The following is a 12,240-nucleotide window of genomic DNA, read 5'->3' as shown; positions in this document are numbered from 1 at the left end:
CCGTTCTGAGCACAATCTGACAGCACTTAGTCAAATTAAGTGTATATAATCTTCATGAGCCAGCAACGCCACTCCTGCTATATATCCCAGAGAAATTTCACAATGATCTCTGAGGAAATGTGCATAGAAATGGCTATTGCAGCATTATTTATAGTGATGAGAAGTTGGCGGCAGTCTGGACATACAGCATTGAATGGACTGGTAAAATCTGGTGGATGGCCATCATGGATTGCTAGACCTATGCTGTCCAATTAGCCTTTCTGCAATGATGGAAATGTTCTCTATACGCTCTTTTAATATGATGGTCACTAGCCTATCATAAGGTTATTTAAACATTAATTACTTAATGTTTTAAGAAAAAATTGGTTCCTTAGCAGCACTAGCTAAATTTCAAATGCTAAAAAGCCACACATAGGCTACGGACTACCATATTGAATAAGGCAGGTATAGAACATTATCATTATTGCAGAAATTTAGTTACAGAGTAGAGTGTTGGGCTGTATTCACACAGAGTCACATGAGTGGATCTTAAAATACAGTGTTGACTGAAAAGAGTAAGAATCAGAATGTCACTCTATCACGTCATCATTTAGTTAATTTAAAAATACACAACCACACAAAACTATTCACATTTCACAAGAACAAATTTAAGAAAAGGTACACATTAAAAAAATTAGAATGCTGGCCTGTGAGAAAGAGTAGCTGTAAACTGGAAGTCGGCATCTGTTGTGTATGTGGGTTCAGTCGTGTCCCACTCTTTGTGACCCTATGGACTGTGGCCTGCCAGGGATAAAGAGAACCAAAACAAGTGAGCCACTACAGGAGGAGGGCTCTCACAGATCTATGATAAAATGCATTTTGGATTAGGGAATACAATCAACTCAAACCTCCCCACTGAGATTACAAAAGCAAAACAAACCAAAAACAGCGGCAACATGCAAGAAAACCACCTGCTAATATTTATAGCAGTATTATTCTTAATTGTTAAAAACTGGAAGCAACCAAAATGCCTTTCACTAGGTGAGCAGATAAACAAACAGTGGCATATCCACACAATGTCATAGTATTCAGCACTAAAACAAATGAACTAACAAGCCATAAAAAAATATATATGAATGAATCTTAAATGCATAATGCTAAGTAAAAGGAGCAAGTCTGAAAGGGCCACATACTGTGTAATTTCAATTATAAGACATTCTAGAAGAGGCAAAACAAAGTGAGACTAAAAGATTAGTGGTAGCCAGAGTTTGGGGGTAATGAAGAAAGGGCTGAATAGGTAAAAGGTGAAGGATTTTGTGGGGCAGTAAAACTATTTTGTATGATAATATATGACACTGTATATTTGTTAAAACCCCATAGAACTTTTTGTAACAGTTCAGAGAAAAGAAATTACAAATTAAGAGAAAAGAACAAATTAAGAGAAATTTGTGTGAAAATTAAGAGAAATTGTTTAGGAGGTGGGGTGATCCCAGAATGGAATGCAGAATGTGACAAAACATGAACCATTTCATAAATAAATGAAACAACTTCTCTGCAGGAGTAGGGGAGGGATCTAAGTAACTAAGTGACCAAAGGGTCTGTAAGACTAAAGGAACTGTACACAGGAGCTGTACTCTAGCTGGTAAAGTTTTTCCCTATGGGGATATAAGTGAAGTTCTGATACTTCCGTACAGGCACAGTGGAGTAGAACAATTAAATAATGGATGGAAGACAGTGGGAACCAGGTTTTCTCACTGTTGGAGTGGAATAAACAAGGGAAGGGGGCTAGAATGATCCACAGATTAGATACACATATTAGATGTTATTAGATAATTAGATAATGGATTATAGCTGGAGACATCAGTATGAAGTTATGCTTGATATACACACAGATGGTTACATATGGAAATATTTATAGGTATGTGTATACAAATGACTTAGTAAAGTGAAAGGAAAGTGGAAGTGTTAAGTCGCTCAGTCATGTCTGACTCTGCAACCCCATGGACTGCAGTCAGTCAGGCTCCTCTGTCCATAGAATTCTCCAGGCAAGAATAAGTGGAATGGGTAGCCATTCCCTTCTCCAGGGGATCTTCCCAACCCAGGGATTAAACCTGGATCTCCTGCATTGCCAGTGGATTCTTTACTGAGTCCCCAGGGAATCCCTATGACTTAGTAACACATATATTTCTTCATTCTGTTAACTGAGAGGGCCTAGAAGCAACTAACACTCAGTATAAATCAGTATACCTAGTCCCTAGATCTTGGTTTTTAATATCATTTCTCCAGTGAACAAACTTGGGGCTTATTGGAGAAATAGCTGATTCTAGGAATGGACATTGGTGGGATGGGAAAGCAATATACAAGATGAGCTTGGAGCAGCTTATAGTGACAGAAATAGCAAAGTGTTTAAAAATCAAAAACAACAAAAATCTATACGTATTAATGGGGTTATGTCAAAGGAGCACAGAAGGCAACTGAAAGAGCTCACATTAGCTAAAGCTCAAACAATTTGAGCAATAAAATCAATAAAATAGTATAGGGTTATAATCCAAAGTATAAAATAAATATTCATGAGTTCATATGATATAAATAAATGATTAAATCAATACATTAATAAGACATAAGGGAAAATTCTCTCCTAGAATAATTCAAAATAATTTATATAGATTCTTGGCCTTCAAAAAGGTAGACCCATAACTTCCCCATTCTTTTGTATGGGATATCTGTAATGAACTCCCTTCAAAGAGAACAACATGGAAACGGGGAAAGAAAAGTAACTTCTCAGTGGAGAAAACTGACAAATTCAGCCAGGTGATCAAGGTCAACAGGTCATAATGATGAAATGTACCCTTGACATGATGCAATGAAAATGACACTTTACAGCTTCTTCCCCCAAACTCAAAGTTCGAATCTAAGAATGAGAAAACGTTAGACAGATCCAAACATTAGACAATCCAAACAAATGGAGGGAAACTCTACAAAATACCTGAGGAATACTCCCCACAACTTCCAAAATCATCCAAAAGAAGTCTGAGAAACTCTTATAGTAAAAAGATGCCTAAGGAGAAGGAGATGTGATGATTCAATGTAAGATTCAGGTAGGATCTTGGGGCAGAAAGAAAATAAAAACTAAGGAAATAGGTTTTAAAGATAAAAACTAGGTAAAAATTAAGGAAATCTGAATAAAGTATAGACTTTAGTTAATAGTGACATGTCAATATTGGTTCTTTAATTATAATAAATGTATCATACTAATAAAGACGTTAAGAACAGGAGGAGCTGGGTGCAGGGTATATGGGACCTCTGTATGGTCTTTATAATTTTTCTCTAAATCTAAAACTGCTATAAAAATTTCTTTCCAAAAGGAAAAAAAAATTGAGAACTGCCATATATTGGAGAAAACCTTATTTTGAAAGGATACATGCACCCCGGTGTTCACTGTGGCACTACTTACAAAAGCCATGACATGGAAGAATCTAAATGTCTATTGACAGAGGAATGGAAAAAGATAGTGTGGTACCCACACCACACCACACACACACACACACACACACACACACACACTGGAATATCACTCAGCCATTAAAAAGAAAGAATGCCACTTGCAGAGTGACATGATGGACCTAGAGACTGTCATGCTGAGTGCAGTAAGTCAGAGAAAGACAAATATATGATATTGATTATATGTGTAATCTAAAAACTGGTACAAATGAACCTATTTACAAAATAGAAATTATAGAAATTGAGTCACAGATGTAGACAGCAAACTTGTGGTTACCAAGGGGGAAAGGGATGGGGAGGGATAATTTGGGAGATTGGGACTGACATGTACACACTACCAGATATAAAAGAGATAACTAATAAGAACCTACTGTATAGCACAGGGAACTCTATTCAGTACTCTGTAATGACCTATATGGGCATAGAATATAAAATGAGTGGATATGGTATATGTATACCTGACTCACTTTGCTGCACAATTAAAAGTAACACAACATTGTAAATAAACAATATTCCAATAAAAATTAATTACAAAAGAACTGCCAGAATATTTGAAGCCCCTTTTCTTTCCCTCTTCCTTCACATCATCTACCTTTTCACCAGAAGTAACACCCATCCTTTGTGTTTTTCTGACACCTTGCTTTTCATACAAATTGTACATGTGCGTGTATACTTAAACATGTTGTTATTTTTAATTTTATACAAATGAAATTGTACCATTTGTATTTTTAAGCTAGTTGCTATTTTCACTTAATGATACATTTGTGAGGTTTCCCCATGTTGATATATGTAGCTGCAACTCATTATTGGTAAGTGTGGCTAGATTATTGAGTGACTATACACCTTGTATATGTCTAGCCTTCTATTAACAGATGTTGGGTTGCTTCCAGGTTTTGTTACTACAAACAATGCCACCACAAATGTTCTTATAAATACATGTAAGAAGTCCTGTGTAATAAAAACTTAGAAGTGGAATTGCTGGGTCATGAAGCATGTATATTTTCAACTTTACTATGTAATATATACCAAATTGTTTTACAAAAGTCATCATGTCAATTCAGATTGCCATCAGGAACAATTTAATTTTTCCAAATTCTGTTCCTTGGAAACTTGGAGAGCAATAGAAGCACTTTGGTTTTTTTTCTCTGTCTTTAAAGTGTATATGATTTTAAAAATATTAACAATAGTTATAGTAACAGTGATGATAAATGGCAAGTTTTGGTATATTAAAATTTACCATAGGCTTTAACTTGTCCTTGGAGATTAACTTGCTCAAAATAGAGCTTTTTCTGCTATCTGTGTACATGTATTTGAACTTGGTATAAAAGTGAAGAAATAAAGACTTGGTATATTCCTGCTGAAAAGGTGCCAAGTTCTGTTCTTGTAAACTGGCCTTAATCTGAGAAACTACTATACTTTAGGTTTGATTACATTCCTTAAAAAGAAAGTATAAAATATATGTATATAAAAATATATATATATACATATATACTGTAAAACAAGACCTCAATCTTGCCTTCAAAGATATATAAAGAAATTAAGCTTGTATTTTACTTTTCTTTCAAAAAGTTGAATTCAGACCAGCTCAGCATATCTAGAAGAGCATTTGAAGCATTGTAAAATTCATCACTCTTGTATTCAAAATTCCTTTGATGTAAAACCCACAGTTCTGTAGAGAAACAGTAAATAGTAACCCTCTCAATACCATAAATTAGTGCATTCTGCTAGTATGAGTTATATGAGTGCTGAATTCCCTACCTTAGAATTGCTACCAGTCACCCTCCCATGTTTTAGATGGGGCTGCCACTCTATATAAATGTATTTGCTGTTTACCTAGGCAGCTCACTGTAGCAGAGAACAAAAAGAAGGAAAAGGAACAAATTTCCAAGTTTCTTCTTGACTGGGAAGATGGACGGATGTGTGAAAAAACAGTGATACTTCCCATTAGACAAAGCTCAAAAGTAAGTAGAAAACTATGTCTGATGTTATATTTGAAGCCAATCAAAAAGCTCAGTAACTGCTATTCAAGCAGCATCACTGAGCTCTGCCGGTGAATTCTAAGCACAAGATCGCCCACTGCAAACTTCAGTGGCCTTAGCCAAGAAGCCGAAAGCACCGTGCCTTCTGGATGGCTCCATTGCACACCAGAGCCTGCTCCCTGGGCTCCCCAGTTTATATTTCTGTTGGGCCTTTCTCAGAAGAGCACAGAGCATGTTCCCTTAATCCCTACCTACGCTACCATGTTCATCATGACTGTGGATGCCATTGCACGCCATACAGCATGACTACTCAGACCTGGAAACTATGAATGAAGCGAGAATTCCTCGATTCTGCTTAGGTAAGTATACCTACTTAGATAAATACTTCTTGATGAAGTTCACCCTCTTCAGCATTAAGGCTTATGTGAGAAATCACTCAATGAACAAGGATATTCAAAAGGTATTTACATAGAAGCCACAAAGGACTCCTTTATACAAACTGAATATATTTTCCTACTCTATCCATTGCCAGGGCTCCTTTTATTCAACCATGAAAAAGAACAGATTTTTAAACCTTTTAAGACATATGAAATACTAACTAAGAGAAAGACTTAAATGTCATATTGACCTGAATTCAAGTTACAGATCCATCAGTTATTAGCTATGTGACCCTGAGTAAGTTACTTAACCTCTCCATCCTTTCCTTTTTCTCCACCATGGAATAAGTGGAAGGTCCTCCCGAGTTGACACCAGATCTGTCTTCAAAGCCTGTTCTTTTAACCACCATACTGGCCTGCTCCAGACACTTTAAATAGCACCTTGCATGCAGGAACTCACTACATCTCTGCAGGCTGATTGATTTATCCTGAGGCATACCTTCTTCAATCAAAAGCCATGACAGCTAAAGCGAAACTCCCAGGCACAAGAGAGACAGCTTTCTTCACTAAGTTTTACACACGCTCAATAGCTGGGTCTGAAACAGAGGAGCATCCCTTTCAAACAGTAATGAGACTGATAAATATGTTCCGTTCACATCACAGAAAACCACACTTCAGCACAGAAGCCATACTTGAGGTTAACCAGTTGTCTCAAAATCAGATATGCCTCCAAAGCTGGAAAGTCTACTGTTTTGAAAGATGAAGATGCAAGATTTTAGTTAAGATATGAAATTTTAATTGCCTAGTTCAGCAAAATTTTATAGTCTCCTGAGAGGATAATAAGAATTCTGTATCTAAATATCTTGAATTAGGAACTGCAGTTATTTTGCATATTATAGAAAGTTTACAGCATTTCTGAAAACAAGGGTTTAGATGACCTAAGAGGTGCCAGATAGGTGCCATAAAAAAGACGTGCAGCCATCGTACAACCAATATTCCTAAGAAGTATGGCAATCTAGAGATGGCGTGGCTTGACTAAGAACATTCAAATTCAAAACCACATGTAGCCAAACAAAACACATCTGAAAGTTACATATGGCCCTTTCACCAGAATTTGCAAATCCTATTGCAAATTCAGAGAACAGGAGATAATGCCACCCTCTTCACTGTCCCTCAGAGTTATTCTGCAAGCAAAATTGACAACAGTTTTGATGGCTGAGACAGCCTCTGCAAGTCAGGCTTTAGTGCCTCCTACGTCAAGTCAACCCTCCCCTGCCTGGCTTTTAAGCCATGGGCCACATCCCACTCTCAGAGCCAGAAATGGTTGTCTATACTCTCAGACCACGAGGCTAATATCCGTCCTACTCCATAGGCATGCTCGTCCCACTATTCCTGCCACCATCCTTGGCTCACCCTTTCTATGACCTCAAATGGCTTCACCATTTCTAGGCCAAGCCAAACTTAACCTATCTTTAATTTTGTTCGTGTGCGTGTGTGTGTGTGTGTGCGCGCACGCATGCACTTTTTTCAATTCATGCAAAGAGTACAGAAAAGGGATAAATGAACCCAAACTACTTTGGTGGAGGTAGAGAAGCCTTCATAGAAAGGTGACATGTGAGCAGGGTATAGAAGGAAGAAGGCTGCCAAGTGGAGGAGAGGGAAGAGCATGTATAGAGTCCCGAGAGCCAGAGCAGGCTTGCAGAGATAAAAAGGCTGGAGACAGCTATGGTCAGAAGACCCCTGATGCCTCAATGAAGAGATAGGACTTGATCTTGGAGACAGAAGGATCTGATCAAGGCCCCTAGTCAAGCCCATATCTTCCATGGAGTCTGTTCTTGCCATGCAAGTGTCTTCCTCCGAATTCTTACAGCCTTTCAGAACCTTTAGGAACCACACAATCAGGTGTTATTACTCTCAGCTCTCAGGGTAGGAACCTTTTTTTTTTTTAAACTTCTATACCCTAACAGCATGTAAAAGTGCTTAGCAAGTAAATGCTCAGTAAATTCCCAGAACTGACTGATTCAAATTCATCTGGGGGTGGATTAAACAAACCAGGTTCTAGAGATAAGAGTAGGAAAAACTCTATAAATCAAGGTCACTACAGACCTTACTACTGACCACGAATGACAGGATCCAGGACTACAAAAATGAAGTTCCAAAGCAACCACACTTGACTTCCGTGAACTTGGACTCCTCTCCTTTTGTCCCCTGCTTTGGCCCACTGCCCCAGCTGAGATTCACTCCTACTTCCCCTGGGAATTCAGAGCCAAAAGGGGAGGTACCAGCATATCTCTGGCTCTGAACATACTCCCACTGACTGGGAGGGCAGGGGACAATCAATGCATTTAGCAAATGCATCTGCCCCTGAAATAAGAGTGTGTGTCTGCTCCTGTGTGTCAATGCCAAGTTGCAGGAGGTTACCATAGCAACTCCAGCAGGATGCTGCAGTGGGCAGCTTTGCACAGAGGTGCAGAAAACCCATTCTTTAACATGTGGGCTTTTGCTGTGCACATTGGATCTGAGCAGGCACATCATGGCTTCGGGCCCTGCCTTCAGGATTCTGCAAAAAAGGAAGTGGAACGTTGAATATCTGCTCACCCAATCTTCCTTTTTTCATGGACCACACATGTCCCTTCTCATGCACAGTAAACACTGCATGTGGAGCCCCAAAACAGGCTCTTTAGAAACATATGATTCCCTACACTCGTTCTTACACTGGATGATGAACAGATTGTGTACTTGCACATCAGCATGACTTCCAACACAAAATTTACATCCACCAAATAACCCAGCAATTGTACATTTTAATGAACAGCATATCCACAATGTCAGCATTCCCAGGCAGCCCCCAGGTTTTGTGTTATTAGTACATTTCTAATGCAAAAATAAACACCATCAAGACTATAGGTTGGGCTTAATGAAGTCTACGGAGCTGTACTCCAGGAACTATAAACCAACTTTTCAAAGGACCAGGCAGTTTTTGAAATTGTTTTTCCATAGACTGGAGAGTGGGTGTTTACTCAATGTTTCATGTCTCATAGGAAAGAGCATGAAAGGGATGTGAAATACCATTCCATTTGTGGTTCTAACCTACATACAGCCATCAAGAAGCCATGTCCCTACAAAGTGAACTTTAGTTTGTAGGGCAGTCAAATGGATGGAACAGGTTCCTGGACACTATCACATTTTTTCCTTGGATCTAGAAACTTACTGGTGTCTGTCTATTAATTCCCTCCTTGGCAAAATAAGAATAGTGGTTTATAGCAGCACTAAAGACATGGGCTGCATGGCTGGCCTGCACAGCAAGGTGAGGTGGATCTGCACGGGGAGAAGTGAAGGAAATTTTGGCTAACAAAGTCACAGGCACCCGTGGTACTCTGCAAGCTGCAGAAGTAGGACTGGAGTATCTTTTGCAGCTCAGTAGTGAAAAACGAGGAGTGGACTAGTAGTAATGTAGAAGTCCTAGTATCTGAAGGAGTTTTGTGGCCTAAGAAAATTAAAATAGGATACCAAGAGAGAGATGTAAACAAACAAAGGAAGGAAGAGCTTCTTGACCAGGGAAGCCATCCTTTCTGCAGGAATGCCTGTGTCTATCTCTCTAACGGAACTTGAGAACAAAGATGCCAATGTTAACAGACCACAGTATGGATGATTTCTTTATTCAAGGAGTTGGGAGATTTGGAGGCATCTGTTACATGAAAGCATGGAGGTAGGACTTGGCAGATTGGACACCAAGGGTGTAAGAAACTTGTGTTCCGAAGGAAGGCCAGAGTGTCAGCAGCCTGTGTGTGCTTAGTCCTGTCTGACTCTTTGCGACCCCCTGGACTGCAGCCCGCCAGGCTCCTCTGCCCATGGGATTCTCCAGGCAAGAGTACTGGAGTGGATTTCCATCTCCTCCTCCAGGGAAATCTTCCCAACCCAGGAATGGAACCCTGGGTCTGCAGCCTAGTGACATAAAGAGCTCTCACTGAGAGAATTCTTGAGAATCACCCAATCTGCCCTGCACAGGCCTGGCTAGGTGAGCACTAAATACCTATTTTTAACTGTCCCCAGGAGCTGCTGTGGGCGGGGAGGGAGGGTGGAGGTGGTCCAGGGGGCTTGAAACCAAGAACTGAGCTTGTGGCCCGGGAGCAGGAAAAGGGCTTCTGGGAGTTGAGCTGGGAGCAGCAAAGAAGTGCTCCAGTGCGTGTGCTTATGAATGAAAGCCGGGGACGGTTTCAGGGGGACTCGGGCAACCTGTTCCTTGGGGACCGAGGCAGCGCAGGGGAGGTAGGAGGCCCAGCATCCGGGTCGGATTCGGGGGAGAAGTCAGGTGCACTGAAGCGCCCGCCTGTAGGTCGGCTCGGAGAATGGTCTGGGTACGGGGCGGATCCAGGGAGGTAGGGTGGGGGAGGGGAGGTAGTCGGCGAGTGGGTGTGGAGAGCGAGCCAGAGTGGGGGGGCTGGGGGCGCCGGGCCAGCGCCTCGGGCCGCCTCGACCTCCCCCGGGACTCACCCAACACGAAGTAGGGCAGCTCCGTGTTCTCCAGGTCGTCCACCACGACCATTTCTCCCGGGAAGTCGTTGCGTACGGAGAAGAGGAGCTTGGGTTCGGAGGCCGAGGGGCTGTGCATGATGTTCAGGTCGTTCTCGCGCAGGAAGGGCAGCGCCGACACCGTGATGCTCTTGAGCTTGCACTCCAACTCCTTGGAAGGATCCACGTCGCTGGCGGCCGTGGCCAGCACCGTCGCCGGCCCCCAGCAGCAGGCGAGCAGGGCGCAGAGCCCGGCTAAAGCCATCTTGAGCCCCGGCCGCCTTCCTCCCAGCGCTGCGAAGGTGGGGGAGGCAGCGAGCGGGGAGGGAGCGAGCGAGCGAGCGAGCGCGGGAGGCGGGGGAGGTTGGGGAGGGGATGCGGAGCCGGGAAAGCCCGGGTCCCCCGGACAGAGATGCCGCTGGCCTAGTGCAGGGCTAAGGAGAGCCCGCGCGCTCTTTGTTTACAGGAGCTGCTTATCTGGGGAAGGCAAGAGGGGAGGTGGGTGGGGGGGAAGTGGGGAGAGAAGAAAGGAGAAGGAAGGACGTCGGAGGAAAGAGGAAGGGAGCTGAAGATTCTGGGGAATCAGGTCAGCCCCCAGCGGGCAGCCGGTGCTGCCGCCTTCCTTCTTTGCATCCCTCCAGCAGGAGCACGCTCTTGGCTATTAACTACCTGCACAGCATTTTTTTTCCCACTAACCGTTTTTCCAATGCAAAATCTTCCCTCCCGCATTATCTTCCTGATGGCTTGGGAAGGGCGCGCGCGCACACCCCTTTAAATGTGCTTCCTCAGAGCCAGTAATGAGGGGTCTCTAGATGCAAATACTCCCCCAGTTGTTTTGTAGATATAGGTGGTTCCATTCTTGTCTTTTTTTTACCCACTAAAATTGAATTTTTTATACTGAATAAGCGTGTGCTGGAATAAATGCACGTGTGTGTTATTACTCAGCACTAACGGTGCAGAAATATGTTTAGAGGGAATATTTTGTATGTACATATATATAGATAGATTGTGTGAATGGCAAATAACAAAGTCAGTTTATTGCATACAGTTAAGCAAGGAATTAGAACTTTTATTTGCTATTTCTCTCTCCCTTTTCCGTTTCATTTTTGTTACCAGTCTTATCTATGATAAGCAATATAAAGATCATTTGGAGCCGGCTATAATTGATAGAAAAAGTAGAGCTAGCTCAAAGAATTGTTGAGCCTTTAGTTATATAGAATCCAGTAAACAGAACAGAGCTGGAAGAAAATGTGAGAAAAACAAAGTTTCTAGACACCCTTAACAAATGGAAAAGGAATAAAAAATATCCTTGGGCATGGGCCAGGTCAAATGCAGTCCAATCAAGAGTAGAACAGGGTAGATAATAAAAACACCACTAACAACAAAAACCCTTGAAAGTTTTGTTTCCATTAGTGCTGGACAGTAATGCCTTAAGTCTTAACAAAATGATGATAGTATGCAATAAACTGGTAGAAAAGTGATTTTTGTATGTGCTAGTATCTGATGATTAACTGAACTTTCTCTTACAGGATAACCTTTAACTCATTTCAAAAGTTTGCCGAAACTAACACAACATTGTAAATGAACTATACTTCAATTAAAAAAAAAGTTTGCCCTTAAACATTTATTCAATGCTGACTTAAATACTAGGTGCTGTAAGACTATGTTATAAATAATTTCTAATCTCTGGGAATTTAATACACCACCATTTTTAAAGAGGATTTCCACTTTAGAATAATTTCATTCTCATTCTACCTAGTGTCAGTTTATTGGCATCTCTGAATGTATGTCCTTTTAAAGAAACAACAAAAAAAGCTTTTGCCATATATTTGGCAGGGTTACTCTAGCTGATGAATGGTAATAAAGAAAATGAGTCGTATATTTAAGGTCAC

General features: G+C 41.2%; 1 protein-coding gene across 1 annotated transcript in view; it reads right to left on the bottom strand.

Moving 5' to 3' along the window:
- The window catches only part of ASTN1 (astrotactin 1), a 359,002-nt gene extending 348,389 nt beyond the window's left edge, over window positions 1–10,613 (bottom strand). The window contains exon 1 of the mRNA XM_040263917.1: window positions 10,331–10,613. Coding sequence (XP_040119851.1) covers window positions 10,331–10,613 — 283 coding nt within the window. The remainder of the gene's footprint in view (window positions 1–10,330) is intronic.
- Between the last annotated feature and the right edge of the window lie 1,627 nt (window positions 10,614–12,240).

The sequence above is a fragment of the Oryx dammah genome, unplaced genomic scaffold, assembly GCF_014754425.2.
Source record: "Oryx dammah isolate SB20612 unplaced genomic scaffold, SCBI_Odam_1.1 HiC_scaffold_21, whole genome shotgun sequence".
Classification (NCBI taxonomy): domain Eukaryota; kingdom Metazoa; phylum Chordata; class Mammalia; order Artiodactyla; family Bovidae; genus Oryx; species Oryx dammah.
This window is presented reverse-complemented; position numbering and strand designations above follow the sequence as displayed.